The sequence below is a fragment of the Carcharodon carcharias genome, chromosome 30 (genome assembly GCF_017639515.1).
Source record: "Carcharodon carcharias isolate sCarCar2 chromosome 30, sCarCar2.pri, whole genome shotgun sequence".
NCBI classification, from domain to species: Eukaryota; Metazoa; Chordata; class Chondrichthyes; order Lamniformes; family Lamnidae; genus Carcharodon; species Carcharodon carcharias.
Window position 1 is genome coordinate 1338996 of NC_054496.1, and position 23909 is coordinate 1362904.

At 42.4% G+C, this 23909-nt stretch overlaps 1 protein-coding gene across 2 annotated transcripts; it reads right to left on the reverse strand.

The window, feature by feature from the left end:
- Positions 1 to 1132: 1132 nt before the first annotated feature.
- LOC121271359 (tumor necrosis factor ligand superfamily member 14-like) lies at positions 1133 to 23810 on the reverse strand. 2 transcript variants are annotated; one of them, XM_041177313.1, is made up of 4 exons: positions 23459 to 23810; positions 19599 to 19629; positions 12665 to 12709; positions 1133 to 3132 (listed from the first exon to the last, which is right to left on the reverse strand). In XM_041177313.1, exons 1-4 carry the CDS (start codon positions 23678 to 23680, stop codon positions 2717 to 2719), a joined length of 714 nt encoding a protein of 237 aa, XP_041033247.1. In that variant the 5' UTR covers positions 23681 to 23810; the 3' UTR covers positions 1133 to 2716. The 2 variants fall into 2 exon arrangements, with proteins under 2 accessions (XP_041033247.1, XP_041033248.1); XM_041177314.1 differs by lacking the exon at positions 12665 to 12709.
- Between the last annotated feature and the right edge of the window lie 99 nt (positions 23811 to 23909).

Genomic DNA, 23909 nt, shown 5'->3' on the forward strand with positions numbered 1-23909 from the left:
ATCTGGAGAAGATTACAGAGATAGAGATGGATGAGGCCAGGGAGGGATGTGAAAAGATGGATGAGAATTTTAAAATCAAGGCATTGCTTTTGACCAGAAGCCAGCATAGGTTGGCAAGCACAGGGTTGATGGGTGAACAGGAGTTGCTGCAAGTTGAGAGTTTTGGATGACCTACATGTTGATGGACCATAGATTGTGGGAGACCAGCCAGGCATGCGTTGAAATAGTCAAGCCTAGAGGGAATGAAGGCATAAATGAGGGTTTTAGCAGCAGATTAGCTGAGATGGACCAAAGCCAGGCAATGTTAGGGCAAGGATATGAGGCCAGAGGTTCATCTCAGGGTCAAATGTGGCACCATGTTTATGAACAGACTGGCTTAATCTCAGACTTGCAAGGGAGAGGGATGGTGTCAGTAGTTAGGGAACAGAGTATGGAGTGGGGACTGAAAATGATGACTTCAGTCTTCCCATATTTAATCGGGAGCAATTTCTTCCCATCCAGTACTGGATGTCAGATAAGCAATCTGATAACTTAGCATTGGGGGAGTCAAGAGAGGAGCTGAGGTGGAGCTGGAAGTCAGCAGCCTGCATGTGAAAATTAACACTGTTTTCAGGTGATGTCATCCAGTAGCAGCATGTAGATGAGAAATAGGAGGGAGGAAAGCATAGATCCTTGGGTTCACAAGTGGTAATGGTGTGGGAGCAAGAAGAGAAGCAAATGCACATCATTCTGTGGTTACAAATAGATGATTAAGAATGAAACCAGGTGAGATCAATCCCACCCACCTTGAGGACAGTGGAGAGGCATTGGAATGGGGGGGGGTGGTGGATGGTGTGGTGAATTGTGTCTGCAAGTAGATTGAGGAGGGGAAAGTTTGCCCTTGTCACAGTCACATAGGATGTCATTTGTGACTTTGTAAAGAGCAGTTTGGTACTATGCCAGGAGCAAAAGCCTATTTGAGGGATTCAAACATAGAGTTCCGGGAAAGGTGGAAACTGATTTGGGAGGTAACAACATGTTTGAGAACTTTGAAGAGGAAGGGATGGTTGGAGGTGGGGTTCCATTTAAATTTAAAAAGGTTAATGCAGAAATCAAAATATATTTAAAGATTTATTTCAAGTTTGCTATTAGTACAAATTAAACCACAATAATATAAAATGGCAGCCAACAATGTACAGAACATAACTTTAGTATCACATGTCAGATAACACATAAACCATCATATAACCAACAGTGCCCAGCTGAGGTGGGCAGTTCTGTCAAGGTGGAATCGAGTGAAAGGACAGTGCAGAGTAAAGTATGCGTTCTGAGGTAGAGTCTTGTCAGGACTGGACAGATTAAGGTAGAGAGTCCTTTAGGAATAGTAGATTTTTTAAAAATAGAGTTTCTGGAATAGGACATATGAAAGGTGGGTGGGTTGGGGGTAATAAAAAAGAAAATGCTGGAAACATTCGGTAGGTCTGACAGCAACTGTTCTGATGAAAAAGCACTGCCCTGAAACATTAGCTCTGTTTCTCTCTCCACAGATGCTGCCTGACCTGCTTAGTACTTCCAGTATTTACTGTTTTTATTTCAGATTTCAGCATCCGCAGTATTTTGTTTTCATACGCGAAGGGGGTAACCGCAATGGGATAGCACAAACAGAGGGGAGTTTGAACGCATATACTGAGACAAGGCCGATCAGACAGCATATGAAAGCAATAGTAAATACACATATTCGTTACTACAGCAGGTGAATGACTGGGAATCCTGCAGTGGGTGGCTCATCTCTTGATTTCCCGAAGCCTCTTCACCACCTAGAAATCAGGAGTGTAATGGAATACTCTTCACTTAACCTGGATGAGTACAGCTCCAACAACACTCAAGCCGCTCGACACCATCCAGGGCAAAGCAGCCCGCTTGATGGGCGTCCCTTCCACGACCTTAAACATCCAGTCCCTTCAGCACCTGCACACTATGGCTGCAGTGGGTACCACCTGCAAGGTGCACTGCAGCAACTTGCCAAGATTTTTTGACAGCGTCTTCCAAACCCGTGATCTCTACCGCCTAGAAGGACAAGTCAGTACATGGGAACGCCACCTTCTCTAAGTCACACACCATCCCAACTTGGACATATATTGGCATTCCTTTGTCATCGCTGGGTCAAAATGAGGAATTTCCTACCTAACAGCACTGCAGGGCACCTTCACCACATGGATGGCCGCAGTTCAAGAAGGCAGTGGCTCACCATTACCTTCCAAGGACAACTAGGGATTTTAAAGGTAAGGACTTCAATCCCATCATCAGTGTTATACAAATTGTAAAACAGTAAATTGAACAATTTTCTCATTCTGGGACTAAGTGGGCATTGTAATCTGTAATACAATAAGAAAATACCAGAGAAGCAGCAATAAATAAAGATTTATAAAAACAATGATGAATATTAAATGGACATTATGTTGGCATGTACCGTGGCACATCTTTACATTAGCCAGAACCTTGTGCTGCTGCTAGCAGTAGAAATGAGGCAGGTGGGCACATTCAAACCTACAACAAGATTCCAGCTCATGTTTCGGAGTAAATGCTTCCATTTTAAAAACAAAAATACATGCTTAGTTAATCACTATCGAGTGGTACACTTAGACATTCACATCAGCAAAGCAGGAAATGAGCACATGTTTGCAGTAGGTGTTCACTTACTGAATGAGACAAATGAATAGGAAGTCTGATAGATATATTAAATCATAAAAGCGCCAAAGAATGTTTCTGCGTCATTGGAGATTCTCAAAAGTTTTTTATCTGTTATTTTAATGAACACATGATCCCCTTCATTGAAATCAAATATTGCCCCCAGGTAGCTATTGTCCAGCCAATGGTCTGGATTTTCCCCTGTACAGAAGAATTTCCGAACAGCCATTAATTCAATAGGTTGTGGATACGCTGCTCCTTCTTTGAAAACTGTCTGTTTCAAAAACCCATTTTTATCATCATTACAACTTATTTCTCCCAGTAGGATCTTGGAGTAAATGAAGTAATGTCCCGATTTTTTAATCACCAAAGCTCCTTCCTTATAGTCAATTCCACGCAAGAAAGCGATCCCTCTGTTGTGCGCCCACTGCAGTCGGCCATACTCATAGGCACTGCAGTTACATCCTGCAAGAACAAGAACATTTATAAATATTGTTCCAATCAGACAGGTTCCATCATCCTTTCTAGTATTAGAATTATCTGTGGTGATCGTTCATGCATTAATTGCTTCTATTCCAACATTCTCCAGGCTGACCTTCCATCTTCCACCCTTCTCTTGAGCTCAACCAAAATTCTGTTGTCTGTGACCAATTTTGCACCAAGTTCAATTCATCAACATTGGTTCCTAGTTCAGAAAGGCCTCAATTTTAAAAATATCATCCTGATGTTTCATTCTCCCCATCTTTGTATCCTCCTCCTGCCCTACAATACTATGAGAACTCCAACTCGGGCCTCTGGTGTACCTCCCATTTCTTTGTCCTGTCATTGGCAACCGTCCCTTCAGAACTCCCTCCCCAAGTCTTTTTTCCTCTTTTAAAACATTGCTTAAAACCTACCTCTTTAACCAAGATTTGGCCTGCATTCCCTAGAATATGGAAGATTAAAGGGTGAACAAACTAAGGTGTACAAGGTGGTTAAAGGAGTTGACGGGATTGGTAAAGAAACTGCTCCCTCTTGGTGAGAGAGGCCAGAACAATTTGGCCTTAAAATTAGAGTGAGGGTGATTCAGGGCTGATGTCAGAAAGCACTTCTTGACACAAAGGCTAATGGAATTCTGGAACCTTTCCCCCCAAAAATTGCTGAGGTTAGGGATCAATTGAAAATAATAATATTGAAATTGATAGAATTTGGTGGAATACAGCGATTTCAGCGAGATCATTCATAAGCCAAGGTAAGCCTGGGTAAGGTTTTTCCTAATCAGCTCTTGAGTTAACTGTTGAAAGTTTTTTCTCTCCAACCTTTTTTCCAAATGCGTTGGCCTTCACACTGCCTGTATCAACAGTTGACATCATCGCCACCTTTTGCCTTTAACCATTACCCAGGCCCAACCCCTGTAACATCCTTTTTAACAATTGCCCCCACATGACCAATCTCCCCAATCCCTCTTTCAAGACGCCACGTGAGTGACTTAAATTGTTGGGGGATTGGAATGGTGCAGAGCTAAAGGTTAATTTTTCAGTTTTAAACTCATGCCCCCTCACACACCTTTCATCTCCTCTTTGCATGCCTTTTCCTATCCTCAGTTTTACAGCAGTACCCAAAGGAGAAGTGCTCAATTCTAAGAGATTTCCAAATACTCAGGAGGGTCAGCACCCAAAACAAGATGGATAAATAGTCAGATGTTAAACCCCTTTATAATACACCCTTAGAGTAATATAGATACAAAGTCCCTGAATAATGCATATTCCAGTAATGTAGTCAATGAGAACTACTGCACCCTTTAACAATGAATTAGAGATGCCAGAGACCCTTATAATTTATCTTTCCAGTAATACAATGGAATTGAACCCTGATATAATGCACTGTGAAAAAAAGGTAAATTTGAGTTTATTTTTTTCAATTACTAAAAATAGGTGAGTTAAAATCCCATCGTCTCAAAAGGAAAAGCCAAGAGCTGTGATGGGCTTCAAGAGGTGTGAATTGAAGGTGCTTCTTGGATTAAATCATATCAGGTTTTGCATTGTGCTACATCGGCCATTGTCAACAATTAGCTCTAAATTTAATATTGATAAGTGAGTCTAGCCTTTGAATGATATATGTGGATTAGCTTTAAGCTAGTGAGGACACAGCCTCATTTTCAGGAAGCAGCTTAATATTGTGCTGGCCAGCAGAAAGAATTTAAGCATTTATGTAACACCTTTCACAACCCCCAGACATCCCAAAATACTTCTGAACTGTAGCCTCTGTGTAGAAAAAGCAGCAGCCAATTTTTGTTTAACAATTTCCCACAAACAGCAATGTGACATAATGACCAGATAATCTGCCTGTGATGTTGATTGAGGGATAAATATTGTCCAGAATACCAAGAACCCTTGTTCTTATAGGAAATATTGCCATGGGATCTTTTATATCCGGCGCATAGGGTAGACAGGGTATTAGTTTAATGTCTCATCTGAAGGACAGCACCTCCAACAGTGCAGCACTCCCTTAGTACTACACTGGAGTGTCAGTCTTGAATTTTGTGCTCAACTCCTGGGTCTGAATTTTGCGCACATCATGTGCACACGATCAGCGGGCCTGGAAGTGGCCTCAATTTCCGCTTCCAACTGTGAACGGAACCCAAATATGATTTCACACTGGCTGGTCAATTAAGAGCTGGCCAGCATGAAATGTCCCCAGACATTGGTGCAGCACTGCCGACAGGAGCAGGAGTGTGGTGGGTGCCAGGACCATTGGGGACCCAGCGGGGGATTTAAATTCAGCAGACCCAGCTCCCAGAGGCTATCAGGAGTTGTTGAGGAGCCTCAAGGAGTTGTCCAGGAGGTGAGATAAGAGTGACTGCCCTTGACATCAAGGCAGCATTTGACCGAGTGGCATCAAGGACCCCTAGCAAAACTGGAGTCAATGGGAGTCAGGGGGAAAACTCTCCGCAGGTTGGAGTCATACCTAGCACATAGGAAGATGGTTGTGGTTGTTGGAGGTCAATCATCTCAGCTCCAGGACATCACTGCAGGAGTTCCTCAGGGTAGTGTCCTAGGCCCAACCACCTTCAGCTGCTTCATCAATGACTTTCCTTCCATCATAAGGTCAGAAGTGGGGATGTTCGCTGATGATTGCACAATGTTCAGTACCATTCACGACAACTCAGATACTGAAGCAGTCCATGTCCAAATGCAGCAAGACCTGGACAATATCCAGCCTTGGGAGGACAAGTGGGAAGTGACATTCGCGCCACACAAGTGTCAGGCAATGACTGTCTCCAACAAGAGAGAATCTAACCATCGTCCTATGACATTCAGAGGCACTCTTATCACCAAATCCCCCACTATCAACATCCTGGGGGCTACCATTGACCAGAAACTGAACTGGACTAGCCATATAAATACTGTGGCTACAAGAGCAGGTCAGAGGTTAGGAATTGTGAGACGAGTAACTCAGCTCCTGACTCTCCAAAGCCTGTCCACCATCTACAAGGTACAAGTCAGGAATGTGATGGAACACTCCCCACTAACCTGGATGAGTACAGCTCCCACAACAATCAAGAAGCATGGCACCATCCACGACAAAGCAGCCCACTTGATTGACACCCCATCCACCCCATTTTAGTAATTGAAAAAAGTAAACTCAAATTCAACTTTTTTCACAAACATTCACTCCCTCCACCACCGACGCACAGTAGCAGCAGTGTGTACCATCTACAAGATGCACTGCAGGAATTCACCAATGCTCCTTCAGCAGCACCTTCCAAACCCACCACCACTACCATCTAGGACAAGGGCAACAGACACATGGGAACACCACCATCTGGAATTCCCCCTCCAAGTCGCTCACCATCCTGCCTTGGAAATATATCGCTGTTCCTTCACTGTCACTGGGTGAAAATCCTGGAACTCCCTCCCTAACAGCACTGTGGGTGTACCTACACCGCAGGAACTGCAGCGGTTCAAGAAAGCAGCTCACCACCACCTTCTCAAGGGCAACTAGGGATGGGCAATGATTGCTGGCCCAGCCAGCGAAGTCTACATCCTGTAAATGAATTTTTAAAAATTGGCTTAAGTCATGGTCTCAGCACCCACCAGGCATGCCCAGTGGGAGGGCAATGCCTTTGGGCACTCTGTCACCCACTTCTCAGGCAGGCAGTGAGTGCCAGGTGGGACATCCTCATGCCACTGATGGTAAGAGCAGGCCACCACAACAGATGAAGGAGGCCTGGTCAAAGTGGTAACCAGGTCAGCAGGTATGATGTGCACTGCACCTGGATCCAGTGCCGCAAAGGTTTAATGATCTTCTTCACTGGGCAAGGGTGAGTACTGAGCTGGCCTGCAGACTGTGTGGAGATGTCATGAAGGGTGGACATCCTTCATGGTGCTCAGGGGTGTAAGACTCAGAGTGACAAAAGGCACATATACCTGTGCCAGCCAAGGCTGGGAGATGTGGCCACCAGCCTTGGGGGTGTAGGAGAGTGGGATGTGCAAATCTGACAGGTACCTCAGCCTGGTTCTCCAGGGTGGTGGTGCGAGACTAGTATGGTGTTGCAGGTAGAGGGTGGACTAATGAATGCACTTTCGTCCATACAGAAGAGAAGCCATAATGCTGTGGAGTGGCCAACCTGCTCATACTGAGCAAATTTGAGATCGCCCCCCTCGAGTTAGAGTGTGAGCTTGGAGCAAGGTCCTCAGGTTGCCGAGAGGCAGGCATCTCGGAGGAAGATAAGAGTCCAGCAAGATTGGCAGAGAGTAAAAACAATGTAGGGTTGTCTCACTTCAAATGAGAAGTTCTAAACTGAGAGTCCCCAGTGATCCAGCAATCACGATGCCAACATGATGCAGTTGTCCATAGTCTCACCAGCCCACCAAGCGTGCACATTGACTTTGTGATGATTGAAAATACTGACATATTGTCTTCCCCCTCAGAAGCACCATCCTCCAGAGGCTACCAGGACCCCAAGGATTCTCCCTTGACACCTTAGGAGGAGCCACAGTCACATCCTCTCTCACTACCAGGCACCAGCACAGATACAAGCAGGACGGTGGGCATTAGTTCATCGGCTCAGATAGTAGTGCACTGGGGGGAGGGCATGGCACACTCACATGAGAAGCTGATAGAGACAGGAAGTGCCAACATTGCCAATGCTCCGGTTCCCTTTTATCCTGCACTTGGTTGAGAAACGTGAAGAAACAAATTGACCACCCGCCAGTGTTGCCCGTGCAACGAGTGCTAAATTGCGAGGGCAACATAAAATTCAGATCAATTGCCTTCTTAATGGGCTTAATTGCCTGTTTAATTGTCAGCGGGTACTCTCCTGACTGCCATACATGCTGTAATATCACACGAGGGTGCGATAAAGTTGGGAATCGTGCCTGACATCTTCTCACACAAGTTCGGGTCAGGCACACATCCACACAGGCACTGTAAAATCCTGGCCCTGGAGTTGGACTTGAATCCACATTATGACACAGAGGCAAGAGTGCTACCAACTGAGTCACAGCTGACACTGAGAGACATAGGCCAATTTGTGATTGCAGCATGCGTCAAAATTCCCAATCCTAGTGAATGATGAGAGATTCTGCAAACTCACTGTAACACAATCAACGAGCCATTCTGACGCCAGTGTTGAACTATCAGTGTACAGCTGACTCCTGATGGCCATTGATGATGGTTGGGCTAAATATGCTGTTCTCAGCAACTGTGGCAGTGATGTCCTGCCAATGTGATGATTGGCACCAACAACCACAGCAACAGATTCTTAGTGAATCAGACTTCTGCTTCCTTTAAGCACACAAGGAAGGCAATGGAAAACCACCTCATGTATCCTATTGTTGTTGACATCTTTTGATGATCTGCTTCTATCACTGCTTGTTTGTCCCTACAACCACACCCCTACTCCACCTCTCTCTCTCTCTCTCTCCACCCCCCACACACACACCTTAAACCAGCTTATATTTCAACTCTTTCTTGGACTCGAACTCAAGTTCTGTCGAAGGGTCATGAGGACTCGAAACGTCAACTCTTTTCTTCTCCGCCGATGCTGCCAGACCTGCTGAGTTTTTCCAGGTAATTTTGTTTTTGTCATGTATCCTTTTCTCTATTCATATTGCTCTTTGAAGTTGAAAATGGGAGACTCCTATGTGCAACTGAAGAGAAAGCCCAAGACTGTGAGGTGTGGAGAAATGAGCAGAGGATCTGTCCTCAGGCAGATCACCACCGCAATCACAACCATTCGACTTTGTATCAGGTATGACTCCAGCCATTGAACAGTTTACCCTTTGACCCCCTCCTGCATTTTTTGCTGGTTCATTACTCAGTCAATACTGTCTGTATGTCAAGGTAAGCTACTCATTTCTCCCCTCTGGTCTTCAGCTATGGCATTCATGTCTGGATAAGGTCTGGAGCCGAGTAGTGGAACCCAAATTTGATTATTCTTTTGGTCACTTTATCAATGATTGGAGATGGCAGATGGGACAATAATTGACAGAGATAGATTTGACCTCTTTTATTGGATAGTATATATTTGGCTAATCTTTCAAGTTTCTGGGTAGATGCCAGTATCATAGCTATACTGGAATAGCTTAGCTAGGCAAATAGCTTGCTGTGGTACACAGGTCTTGAGCAGTATACCCAAAATGCTTCTAGGGCTTATAGTCTTTGTTAGGTCCAGTGTGTTCAATCACTTCTTAATATTGAGTGAACCAAATTGACTGGAAACCGGTATCCACGGTGGTGGGAACACCAGGAGTAGCTGGAAAGGATCATCCACTCAGCACTTCTGGCAAAAGATTGTTCTTAATACATAAGCCGTGTTTCTTCTACTGAAATGGTAGACTCCACCATGGTGGAGGATGGGAACATTCCTGGAGCCTCCACCTATTAATTCTCTTGTTGATCACCATTAGGGATGGGCAATAAATGCTGGCCTATGTCTCTCAGTGTCAGCTGTGACTGCACTCTTGCCTCTGTGTCATAATGTGGATTCAAGTCCAACTCCAGGGCCAGGATTTTACAGTGCTTGTGTGGATGCGCGCCTGACCCGAACTTGTGTGAGTTGTCAGGCACGATTCCCAACGTGTGATATTACAGCATGTGCGGCAGTCAGGAGAGTACCCATGAATGAATAAAAAAAAAACATTTCTTGATTGTAATTGATAAGGCTACAGTTCTTTGTTCTGATGTCTTGCTGTGAGACTATTTAACTATCGCCTGCTGCATTTTTGTTTTTAATATGCAGGTAGCCTGTGGAGCCCTTTTGAAAAGTCAACAACCTGAAATGTTAGCTCTGTTTTTCTCCCTCTACAGACCCTGTCTGGCCTGCTGAGTATCTCCATTTTCTTATAACTCTGTGGATTACTTCACTAGGTTTGTAGCTCATTCCTGCACACGCCTGGTCCCGCTCCTGGTATACTCTTCGATACTGCACTTTGAACCAGGCTTGGTGTCCTGCCTTGAATGTGATCAAGATTTAAAGAATGTGCCAAGCCATGAGGTCGCAAATTGTGGTGGTAAGTAACGCTACCAAAACTCCTGGAGGCATGTCTATGATAAATAAGTTGCTGAAGGGAAGGTCATATTGGTTATTTTCTCATGCAGGTTTTAATATGAAAGCTATACTTACCTCACAGGGGAGAGGAAGCTGGGAACTTGAACTCCCGACAGGCCTCGGAGCTTTTGTGCATGCGCAGACCAGGAGCAGGCTGTACATGCTCAGTTCTGCATTTTATTCATGTTCTGTGCACCTGTGCAAGTAGAAAAACTGTGCAAAAACCCAGATTAGGTGACTGGGAGCAAAGCACCATTGAAAAGAAGAGTGCCAGGCAGGGGATAGGGAGAGGTCCCAGTTAAGTTAAAAAGAGAGGAGCAAAACAACAGGCTCCAAACAGGAAAATGTTGCGGGGAGCAGACTTTAAGTGAAGTAGACAGCCAAAGGTTGGTGGCTCTGTGTTGTGGGCCTTTGGGGCAAAGGTACCCCTTTGGAGCAGTAGCATTCTGCTCAGCAAGGCCAAAGATCTGAAGTCGTGCCTGAAATTAGTGTGAGTGAGTACTCAGGAATTCAGGGGAACAGAATCTCAGGAGATGAGATTGAAAGCCTGCGAGGTGGGCCGTCATTGAAGCCATCCGAGTTGGAGTGACTTTAGGAGAGAATTCCAAGGCGAGATCTTCAAATTCCTCATGAGAGAGATGGAGTTTCAATGAGATTGGTTGACTCACAGTGTTATTGACCTGTGGGAGAGCTGTTGAGAAATCCATGGACTCTTGGTCACCTCTGCCATTTATTGTGCAGCATGGTTTGTTTGACCACAGTGTGCCTGTTAATTCACATGGTACCTCATATTTACCCTGAATGTTAGAGTATAAGATAGATACTGTAATCTTTCTGACCTTTTATAGTAAACTTTGTTTTTATTTGTTCAAAAGCCATGGAATCTTGTGGCTTTATTCACTAAGTGTATTGAATTGTAACCTTTGTCTACTTTAAAGTATGTGTTATTGGTCACGAACCAAATCTTACCAAAAACTTGGGAGTTCAATTTACAATCACAACAGTTTCTTCACCACCAGGTCCAGTCTGTCCTTCAGAACTCAATCAGCCTAGTCAACGGTACTACTACAGACCCACTTGACAGGAAGTTTGAAATTCCCCATCCAGAGTATATTCTCAGCACTTCCCTCTGAGATTCCCATGGAGGAATGATGATTTATCATTTGAGGGGAGACCTGCTGGGTGGGAAATGGTGTTCTGCAGGAGGTTTCATTGACCTTGTTTGTTCTGAAGCCATTAAGACTCCCTGAGGTCCAGAGTTAATTTTGAGGACTGTCAGAGTCACTCCTACTGGAATGTGGTCCCACATCTGGTGGCATATGCTGTCTATGGGGCAGGACTAATGAGAGAGGATACTTGGCTGACACATTAAATGCTGTGAATATGCCTATGTCTCTGGATATGACTGCCTATGATACAATTCTCCCCATCTGGGCACCTTCTTTCTGAACTTTGTAACAGTTACATAAAGCCAAGGTGGCTTGCTACGGACTTTGTAGGGCATTAAAAGGCAACCATTTAGTTTGGGAATGGAGTCACACAAATGGATATCAGATTCTTTTTGTTAAAATGCACGAATGGCCTTTTATGGCAATCCAGAAGCTTTCATGGCTCTTTTTCTTGTGCTTGCCTAGAAATTACTTGTAGATTTATTGAATTCAATTTCAAAAATTGTCATGGCAAAATTTGAACTGATGACCTCTGGGTTGTTAATCCAACACCACAATCATTAAGGTACCGTATCCTTTATAACACCCCCTTCTCCCTGTAAAAGTGACATATCCTTTATAACCCCCCCTTCTCCCTGTAAAAGTGACATATCCTTTATAACCCCCCCTTCTCCCTGTAAAAGTGACATATCCTTTATAACCCCCCTTCTCCCTGTAAAAGTGACCTATCCTTTATAACCCCCCCTTCTCCCTGTAAAAGTGACATATCCTTTATAACCCCCCTTCTCCCTCTAAAAGTGACATATCCTTTATAACCCCCCCTTCTCCCTGTAAAAGTGACATATCCTTTATAACCCCCCCTTCTCCCTGTAAAAGTGACATATCCTTTATAACCCCCCTTCTCCCTGTAAAAGTGACCTATCCTTTATAACCCCCCCTTCTCCCTGTAAAAGTGACATATCCTTTATAACCCCCCCTTCTCCCTCTAAAAGTGACATATCCTTTATAACCCCCCCTTCTCCCTGTAAAAGTGACATATCCTTTATAACCCCCCCTTCTCCCTGTAAAAGTGACATATCCTTTATAACCCCCCCTTCTCCCTGTAAAAGTGACTGAATGCCCTTGTAGCATTACCACCTTGTAACAAAGTCAGTGACAGGCACTCAACCCCTCCCTAAGACACCTTTATAAAATCAGTTAGAGTTTTGAGGATATTGCAATGATATGGAATGATGGTATCAGTATGACAATCTGATTATTTTTAATTATGGCACTTGCCCAGGTGTATTCTTACCAGTAACATGAGCTGCAGGCTTTGATGAATCTTGGAAGATCATGTCTAAATAATAAAACAGATATTCTTCATAAAATGACATTTGAACATGTTCACAATTATACATATTAGATAATTTGTAACAAAAAGGTGTCAAGCCAAAGGAATGGTGGAGGAGAGCTAATTTTATACCCATGTTTAAAAAGGCAGCTAGCACATTTCCGGGAACTGTAGGACCAGTCAGCTTAAGACTGATGGTAGAAACAATAATAGTATCCCTACTAAAGGAGAATCTAGAAATCAAAAATCTAACAATGAATCATGTATAAGGCCTTTAAATAGCAAACACTAGGGTTTATTTCTAGAGGGACAGAAGCTATGCCAATCTTTTATGAAACCTTGGATAGACCAGATGTGGAGTACTCTGTACAGTTCCGCGTGCCATATTATAAAAAGGCTAAATCACAGAAGGAGCTGGATTTTTACTGTTAACGGGATAAAACTAGGAGACAGCCAGAGTGACTCTGAATGGACTGTAAAGCATAATTAAAACATAAATGATAATTGGCAGCATTTCAAGCTTATGTCACTGCTTTGGCCACCCAGTGCCAGCATCTGATGATAAAATTCAGCACAAATCAAACCCGTCTCAATGCTGTTCCTTCTAGAGTCCTATGCTTTAGATTTCAGATGCTGCATACTTTAGATAGGAATTTTTGCTCAGTTTGGGTCCTGCCAGGGCCACTCAGCTCCTTTCCTCATTACAGCCTTGGTTCAAACATGTACAAAAGAGCTGAACTCCAGCGGTGAGGTGAGAGTGACTGCCCTTGACATCAAGGTCTCATTTGACCGAGTGTGGCATCAAGGAGCCCCAGCAAAACTGGAGTCAATAGGAATCAGGGGGGAAACTCTCCGCTGGTTGGAGTCATAGTTAACACAAAGGAAGATGGTTGTGGTTATTGGAGGTCAATCATCTCAGTTCCAGGACATCACTGCAGGAAACGACCTTCCTTCCATCATAAAGTGGGGATGTCCGCTGATGATTGCACAATGTTCAGCACCAGATACTGAAGCAGTTCATGTCCAAATGCAGCAAGACCTGGATAATATCCAGTCTTGGGTTGTCAAGTGGCAAGTAACATTCACGCCACACAATTGCCAGACAATGACCATCTCCAACAAGAGAGAATCCAACCATCACCCCTCGATGTTCGATGGCATTACCATCACTGAATCCCCAACTATCAACATCCTGGAGGTTACCATTGACCAGAAACTGAACTGGGTTAGCCATATAAATACTGTGGCTGCAAGAGCAGGCCAGAGGCTAGGAATCCTGTGGCGAGTAACTCACCTCCTGACTCCCCAAAGCCTGTCCACCATCTACAAGGCACAAGTCAGGAGTGTGATGGAATACTCTCTACTTGCCTGGATGAGTGCAGCTTCAACAACACTCAAGAAGCTTGACACTGTCCAGGGCTGGAACTAGGGAACACAGTTTAAAAATAAGGGGTCTCCCATTTAAGACAGAGATGAGGAGAAATTTTTTTCTCTCAGATGGTCGTTAATCTGTGGAATTCTCTTCCCCAGAGAGGAGTGAAGGCTGGGTCATTTAATTTATTCAAGGTTGAGTCAGATAATTTTTTTGATAGACAAGGGAGTCAAGGGTTATGGGGGAACACAGGAAAGTGGAGTTGAGGCTACAGTCAGATCAGCCATGACCTTATTGAATGGCGGAGCAGGTTCGAGAGGCTGTATGGCCTACTCCTGCTCCTAAGTCCTATGTTTCTACATGAAAATATCGTAACATTTGATCAAATCATTTCTTATTCTTCTAAATTGGGGGAATACAACCCTGGTTTGTGCAATCTCTCCTAATTAAAACCTCAGGGTCCAGATTCTGGTAAATCTCAACTGCACTCCCTCCAGGGTCAATATATCCTTCCTCAGGTGTGGTGTTCAGAGCTGCTCACAGTACTCCAGACCTGAGCGAAACAGAGTTTTGTATAGCCAAAGCAGGACTTCTACACCCTTCCTATTCTAATCCTCTAAGTAAAAAAAGCCAGTATTCCATGAGTCTTTTTTGATTATTTTCTATACCTGTCCTTGACATTTTAACCCTCAAGTCTCTTTGGACCTCTACTGTTTCTAGCTTAGGTCAGTTGTAGCTTAGTTGGTAGCACTCTCACCTCTAAGTTAGAAGGTTATGGGTTCAAGTCCCAGTCCAGGATTTGAGTACAAAAATCAAGGCACTCTACTACAGTACTAAGAGGGTGTTGCATCTCAGATGAGATGTCTCACTTTTCAGGAGGATGTGAAAGGACCAATGGTATTATTTCAAAAAAGGACTAGGGGAGTTATCACCAGTGTCCTGGCCAATATGTGCTCCTCAATTAACAGCACATAAGTTAGATTATCTGATCATTGTCACGTTGCTGTTTATGGGAGCTTGATGAGTACAATTTGGTTGCTACATTACACAGTGACTATATTTCAAAAGCAATTCATTGGCTGTATGGTGCTTTGGGATACCTGGTGGTCATGAAAAGTGCTACGTAAATGTAAGTTTTTATTTCATCACCTAGAAAGTACTTTATTCTATCCTTTATGAGTCCAGAATGGACTATCTCATATTTGCCTACATTGAAATCCATTTGCCAATTGTATTGTCGATTCTTCCAATCTATCAATATCTCTTTGTCATTTCATCCTTCCATCTACATGGCTTACAGTGCCATCTATCTTTGTAACATCAGCAAATTTGAATATGGGGCTCTCTATCGCATCACCTATGTCATTAATAATAAGTGACTAGTTGAGGCCCCAACATATATCTTTGCTGGGGAGCATGAACAGGTTGATATTGTTTGAGCAGTAGTCACATTTGACCAATTAGAGTACTTGCCCATTGTTCCTACTGTCTGTCTCCTGCCACTCAGCCAACTGCTTGACCAAGTCAATCATTTGCTTTCAATTATATGAGCTTAAACGTCAGCTCTTAGGAGGAACTTTTTTTGATGCCTTTTGGAAGACCATGTAAATAATATCCATGGGCATTCTTCTGCCTGCTACATCAGTCTCTTTATTAAAAAATTAAATCAAGTTCGGCAAAACGATTTTTCGTTTAAAAGTCCAAAATCAAGGTACTGTGGATGCAGGAAATCTGAAACAAAAGCTGAAAACAATGAAAATACTCAGCAGGTCTGGCAGCATCTGTGGAGAGAAAAACAGAAGTTTTGCCAAAAGGTTGCTTAACAAATCCAGGCTGGCTCTTTCTCCAATCAGTTGAAAATTTTCAAGCTGTCCAGTCAGCCTATCTATATAGACTCCAGTAATTTCCCACCAGCAGATATTAGGCTAACTGGTCTCTAATTCCCTGATTTCCCTATCTCAACTTGCTAAAACAGGTGAGTGACATATGTAATTCTAGAATCTAAAGTAACTGTTCCCAAACTGAGAGAACTTTGGAAGATCAGAATTATGGCATCCGCAATGCTTATATAGCAAATAAAGTAACATGGAAGAATGAAATCCAGGTTAGGTTAGCTACGGCCAGAGGCTTGAGCAGAAATTTAAGTAGTGTCTGGATGTCCAAAAGCATCAGCATGAAGCTGAAAAACTGTCTGGTACAGTCATTAGAGTGGAGTGTTGCCCTCTATAGATACAAGAGTTGGACTCTGAAGAAAGAGGATAAGGGTAACAGCTCTTGGAATGTGAGTATGGCAGAAGATGCTCAGAATCAGCTGGATGGAGAAAAAGACAAATGAATGGGTTGGATCAAGAGTAGAAATTCAGGAATCAAATGGTTGCTAAGTACAGAGAGAGAGAAAAAGATAGTCAAGTATAGACATTGGGAACAAAGACCCAACAGCCATGTCCTGGCAACAATTGAAGGAGATATTGAGGGTACAGCAGAAGAGGAAGAAAATAAATCAGATGGGTGAACAACATTGAGATGTGGGCCCAAAAATTTTACAGGAACGGAAGGGGTCTCCTACAGACAAAATGGCACAAAAGTCATGATTCCGCAAGTCCTACTCTGAACCCAGCACCCACCATTTTCACCAGGGTGGGGGAACATCGTTTGCACATCGTAGTTCACAGAGGCAGCCGCATGTGTAAAAGTGCAGCTGCCTTTAAGCAAATACAACTTTCATTAGTGGGATGTGAAATACATAACTTGTGGTTTTTAGACTTTTGTGCAAAAGGTCTAAAGTTGCCAAAATCATTTGGAGAGATAGGGTACCCTTTTGGATAGGTCGGGGGACCCCTTTGGGGAGGTAAGGTGCCCTTTGGGATTGTTAAAATTAGACATGAGTGTGCGTAAAAAGTGGATAAACTCATTGAAACTGTCAAGCTGTTAAGGCATTTAAATATCCTGCCCTTTAAATTAAAAGAAAACAGCCTTCTGTGACTACTTGCAGTTTCACTGACTGTGTGTTGACATAAACCTGGGGGTTATCATTATAGGATTAGTGCTGCATGCGTCATTCCACAACCTTGCATTATTATAGTGGGGGCGGGGGGAGGTGTTGTACTGCAAGTTCACCATTTGTTTGAAAGCCGCAAGTGGTTATAAAGTGTTTGTTGTTGGTCTACGTATGCAAATAATTGTTTTTCATAAGGCATTAAGCACTTGAAGGAATTAAAATGTATTGAATGAACCAATGAGAGTGTTTTTTTAAAATAGTGAAATCATCAATAGACATTAGAATTTTATTTTATTTAATCTCTGCATAGCCATCCATGGTGGAGACTGGATGAATTGGCATAGAGGGTGTATGGGCAAATGGTGGTGGGTGGGGGGCATGGGTTGGCATGAGTTGGCACTAAATTGGCATTAGGGCTATAAAGGGCCATGGAGGGTGGGTAGGGGATCATGGTTGACATGGAGGGTATAAGGGACCATCAAGGATGCGTGTGAGGCATGAGGTGGCATGATTTGTAATGGATGGAGGCATGGCATGTGAGTGAGAGTTAGAGGCCTGTTTTTTGGTTCATTGATTTTTTTGTTACAGTACCAAGTAGGGCCTTTCATGCAGCCTGCCTCAGTACCCAGCAACCCTTGTGGCTGCCTCCATGCTCTGTCTGGGGAGATGGGAAAGGTGCAGTGATATCATTGTTCATCTTGAATGGGAGTAGGTATGCGTGGGGCAGGTCATGAGTGGAATCCCTCAAGGCTGCATCTTGGGCCTGTTACTCTTTATCATCATGATAAATAATTTACTCAAGGATATTGATGGAGCTATTCATAAATCTGCAGATAATACAAAAATGTGCACAGGGATTGTAAATTTAGCCAAAACAAATTGATTGCAAACCAATTTAATGATGTTAGGGGCCTGGACCTGAGCTTGGAGGAAGTCTTTTGATATTGAGAAGTGCTGTGTTATGCAGTTGAAATGGGGAAGCCCCATTTGTGTGTACTATGCAGGGTTCCTGTTGAAGGTTACACATCTAGAAAGGGGCCAGAGGGTTTCATTTGATATTGCATTAAAAGTTCAAAAAGCAGCATGAGACAACACCACTGGGAAAGCAAATAGCATGTTAGGTTGAATTGCCAGAAAAGTACATAAAACTGAGGGTGCTATACATAATCTGTATGAGGCATTGGTATGGCTACCACTGTGTCTGGTTGTAGTTTCCAGACATAGTGGGGAAATGAGACTTAATTGGAAGATATGCGGGATAGTGATTAACATGATATCTGTTACTAGAGCTCTTGGATAATCAGGAGGGCACCAAACTCTAAGACTATTTTCATTAGAGAAAAACAAGTTCAGAAGGGTTAAGATTGACTTTTTTTTCAAATTATGAAAGGATTAGATTCTATCCAGTTAGCTAGATTATTTGAGATACATAGATATGGTAGCACCAGTGAAAAATTCAGAGCAAAGAGTTAGGTTAAATGTTGTAAAGTATTTCTTTTCAGAGTCAATGCCATTGGAAACAGGTAATTGGAGCAGTGGGGATTAGGGATTCCCTACACTCCTCCAAACTGCAGCTGGGCAGCTTCCTCGGAGAGGAGGACATTAGATTTGGGTAAGTTGTTGGATAGCTAAAATTACAAAGAATCTAGTAGATGTTATATCCTTGGATTTTTCAAAACTCATAACCTAACCCCATACACTCATCTTTGTCCCATATCTCTTAATACCTTTGGTTAACAAAAATCTATCAATCTCAGATTTAAAATTATGATTGATAATGCCCAGAATCTAAACTCTTCTACTGTTGACCTCCGAGCATCACCATCAAATTCTCCTAACATCAACACCAATCTCTGCTTCTGTCAGCATTAACTTTGCCCAGTGTCAATATCAACCCCTCCTGAACATGACCAACCTTTCCTAATATCTGCTCCAAACTCTGCCAGTGTTACCTGTGCAATTATTAGCAACAACCCCTTCCAATGTCAACATTAACCATTCAAAATTTCGGCATCAAACACTCCCAGGTCAGTTGCAGCCTGAATTAGATGCAGAGTAAAGCTCCCTCTATAACTGCCCTTCAAGCATTCCAAATGTGATACTGCATTGGACAGATATCCAGAATATTGATCTAACAATTTACCTGCTATGTAATAGTCTCTGACAAGAACATGCATGAATTTTTCTATGTTCCACACCTGCCATCCCTATGGTCTTTCTTAGTGTGACTGATAACTTGAGACAAACTGGGGACAGTGTTGTGTCGTGGGCCTTTACTGCATTCGTATTTTTCCAATTCATGTCAGACCTTCACAGTGTCATCTTAATCCTATCAAGCTGAATAGATATCAGTTCAAATCCCAAGGTAAAAGGTCACTTAACTAACTCAATGAATCACACATATTCCTAGATAATAATCATGCATGCTTGAATACAATCCTATAAATATGAATATATAATTCTTCTTACAGAAACATATCACAGCTCTTGTAAATTTGTTTCAGTTTAACAATAGCATCACTCACCTTGGATACTTCCGACCATAAGAGAAGTGTTCTGAAATAAAATGGGTACAAAACAGTTAGAATGTGTATCAATACCAGTAATATGGAAGTTACTCACCAAGCATTCCTGGCTGGATTGTCAAAGCAAAGTATCATGGTTTTATAGAAACCGCGATCAAATTCACTGCTTTGTTCCATTCTTACTGTCAGTAATTCCATTTGCACTAAGACTCACCAACTGAAATGTTAAATTGTGTTTCCCTTTTAGGTGCTGAATATTTCCAGTATTTTCTGTTTTTAATACTTTACGTTACCTGTTCCACTGACAACCTCTGGGAGTTAATATAACTTTTCAATTAAAGCATAGAAAGCCTTATTTCTACAGAATTCCTGTCTATTTAACGTTAACATTTGATTGAGGAAGGATTAGATGGTGAACTGGTTTAGCAAAACCACGTTTAACAGCAGGAGTTGTGTTTGAATCTAGTGCAAGTTGATGGGATGAGATTCTTCTAAGAGCTCTACTTCACCGTGACACCATACTGTCACACACAATACGTCTTTTATCACTTTTGTTTTAGTCGATATGTTTGCTGGATTTGGTGCTATTTGACACAAATTCCAGTCCAGTGTTTCTCATTTCATTTAGTGACAAAGCAGAAAGTGGGATCTATATGAGTGGCTTGCTTTCAGCATGCTTACATTTCCCTGTGGCTTTTACATTAGCCATAAATGCTCAGTCCAACAATAAATGACAATAAAATAAATTAAATAAAAACATATAAAATGGAAGGAGGCATAGAACCCAGATCACATCGTGTGAACAGAGAAGGTGCTTGAAGTGTCGTCACCCTGTTTCTATAATGTTTCCAGAATTAAGTTAACCTGTCTAATGTTTATGTGGTATTGAATCAATTCTAGATTAGAATGATAGAAGTTTATAGCACAAAATTATGTTGTTTGGTTTATTGGTTCTGTGCTGTCTCTTCACTAGAGCAATCCAAAACTAATCCTAATACCACGCTGTCTCCCCATAACCCTGTACATTCCTCTGCTTCAGATATTTGGGAAGGCAGTGGCATAGTGGTATTGTCACTGGGCTGGTATTTCAGAGACTCAGGGTAATGCTCCGGGGATCTGGGTTCGAATCCCCCTACAGCAGATAGTGAAATTTGAATTCAATAGAAAACCTGGAATTAAACGTCTAATGATGACCATGAAACCATTGTTGTCAAACCCATCTAGTTCACTAATGCCCTTTAGGGAAGGAAATCTGCTTACATGTGACTACAGACCCACAGCAATGTGGCTGACTCTTAAAAAATGTCCTCTGAACAAGGGCAGTTAGGGACGGGCAGTAAATGTTGGCCTAGCCAGTGATGCCCACATCCCATGAATGAATAAAAAAAACAATATTTTTCCTGTTCAAAATTCAGTGGTCACTCCCTGTAGCAAAGCTCCAAGCTTCAACGCCTTGTTCTTTAAACTCTGATAATCTTTCTTCTCACTTTCTTAGTGGCAATTTTAAATGAATCACAAACTCTCCAAGCGGCAAAAATAAATTTTCCCTATTCATTCTATTCATGGCTTGGTGATAGCTCTCTCATCTCTGAGTCAAAATGTTGTGGGTTCAAGCCCGACTCCAGAGACCTGAGCATATCCAGGCTCATGCTCAAGTGCTGTACAGAGGGACTACAGCACACTAGGAAATGCTGCCTTTTGGATGAGGTTTTACACCAAACCCCATCAGCCATCTCAGGTGACACCACCAAAAGCAGATTGTACAGCCATGTATTTAATTGCTGTTTTTGGGACCTTGGTGTGTGGAGATTGATTGCCTAGTATCACACAGTAACACATACATTGCATTCATTTCTTGCATTCTTCCTTTCTATTACTTTGAATGCTTACTCAATGTATTTCACACGTTTATTCCACAATTTTAGTGGAAAATTTGCCCTGACTTATTTTCTTACTTATAACTTCCTCATTTTTAATTTATGGGATTTAGATTTCTTCACTGCAGGGGGGAAGAAATTTCCAAGATCAGTTTGCCAATTCTTTTCACATCTTGAAAAATTCAACCTTGACACTTTGTCTTTTCCAAAAATAGCCCAACTTCTTAACCGTCCTTTAAAACTTAAATTCCTGATACTTATCATGACGTTTCTGGGCTCACCCTACTCTTCTTACTCTAGATTATTTAGCAAAGTGTCTTAGATCACTTCACAGGCAAATCTCACTTTTCTGTACCTCAAAGATATCTTCACTGGTCCTGCTATCTCAGTAAGGTTTTGCTAACATGTCTAAAAAAATGAATGGCATGACTTGTGTGGTAAGTATTTGTTGCTGCAGGAATAATCCTCTGCCTCTCTCAGATCTCTCCCAATGTTGATAAGTGATAGAGCAGCCAATAGATCTTGTTTTAGGCTTAAACTACTGTGACTTTTACAAAAGATGAACTAGTGAGGTAAGGGAATATTACTAACAATAATTTGCATACATATTTACAGTAAAATTATTACATCTAATTCATTGAACAATAAGGGACTGCAGTTTTAATACTATGCTATTTTGAAAATAACTTTTTTGCAAAGTCTTTCTTTTCTTATATAATTTACCACTCCCAATTTGTGTCACAGCTCAAACTACCTTTTTTGTTCCCTCTGTTATAACCCCAGATCGCTCTGATTGAATGAACACCGTAACCCCTCAATCTCTCTCCTGATCACAGAGTATCCCACTGGCCCAGTTAATGATCTCTATAACCCCTTGGCCTTCCTTTGTTCACACGCTGTATCGCTGCTTTATGCAGTCAGACATTCTACTTTGTACATGGCAACTCTTTCTAACTCTGACCTTCTGCAACTTAATGTGGTTCAATTTGGCCACCTTTATCCCTCTATTTGCTAAATATTGACATGATAAATATCCAAAACACCCTTTTATATAAATAAAATTATTGCAGATATTTGACCCATCTCTATATCTTTAACTTTCCTGGTATTGTCGAAGACGCTGTCAGGTCTGTTCCAATGCTATTCTTAAACTGATCACTAGGAAAAAGATTTGCAGGACAGTTTGTGTTCATCCCTATGATTTCCTTCTATTCTCATATTGAATTGTATAGTCCACATTGAACGCTTAATTCTGACAAACCACCCTCCCACAAGCAACAGCCCAACTTGTATCATCTCCCCATGAGGTGTCCGCTGCTCAGCAGCTCATTGTATAAGACATCACAGCCATGATTCCCGCCGTATAAGCTCTGTGATAACAGCACACTGGTGCTCCCTCACATGGCAACACAGCACATTTCTAACGCTCACTCCTGGGAGAGTTACACTTATTGTTCAACCCTGGCCCTTACAAGCTTTGTTTAATCTTACAGTGTTCAACATCAGAGACACAGCCTCAGCAACTTGACTATTAATTCAGCTCAGTTATTTAAGATCAGTCAGCTGGAGAGTTTATTAGTGGCCTGCGGTGACTGAATTATTAACACTGTATCCCTGAAAGGTTCTCTGACTTTAATCAATTAGATCTCTGGGTTAGATTGATTTCTGCTGACATATACTTGGCCTGTTCAGCAATCAGACTAATGTGCATTCTCCCTGAATGTACCCTCGTCATTTCCACCCTTGGGAGATTCTGTGCAGAACTGAATGTGTCGAGCGCTTTATCAACATGGTCCTCAGTCAGACAGATATGAAACATACTTTAGTCAAAGGAGGCAATTAGCTGAAAGGTTCAAAAGTCAACAGCGACAAAATAATTACTAACATTCCAAATTTTCTTTTTGTACGCGGGTTGCAGTTATCCACACATATCTTCAGCAAGAACATTTTGTAAAGGAGAAGGATAAGTTGTACATTGTTTACCTTGGCTGCTAAGAACATAGAGCTGAATTGCTGAACATCAGATCGCAGTCTCCACAGATAAAATGCTCCAAGTCCATCCCCAATCAGAGCCAATAGCACCAGCATCAGAAGGAACTTGTGTGTGAAAGTCAAATTTTTCTGTTTAGCCGAGGTTGCGAAAGGGACAGTGTCTGTCCGTCCATCCACAACAAAAACTGAAGGGTAAGCATAGCTGTCCCCCATTTCTGGGGCCCTGAGTGCAAAAAATCAATAAAGGAAAGAACTTTCTGGTAAAGTTGGATTTAAAAGCAAAGTGATGCTCAGCACATTCATCAATTCAAGAGAGTCACCGATCCCCAGACAACATCACTCACTCATCAGTGGGCAAATCCTGCGGCTCAGTGCTTTATATCATTACTAAACAGCCACCCACTGCCTTTTGTCAATTTGAAACCACATGTTTAGCTTCGAA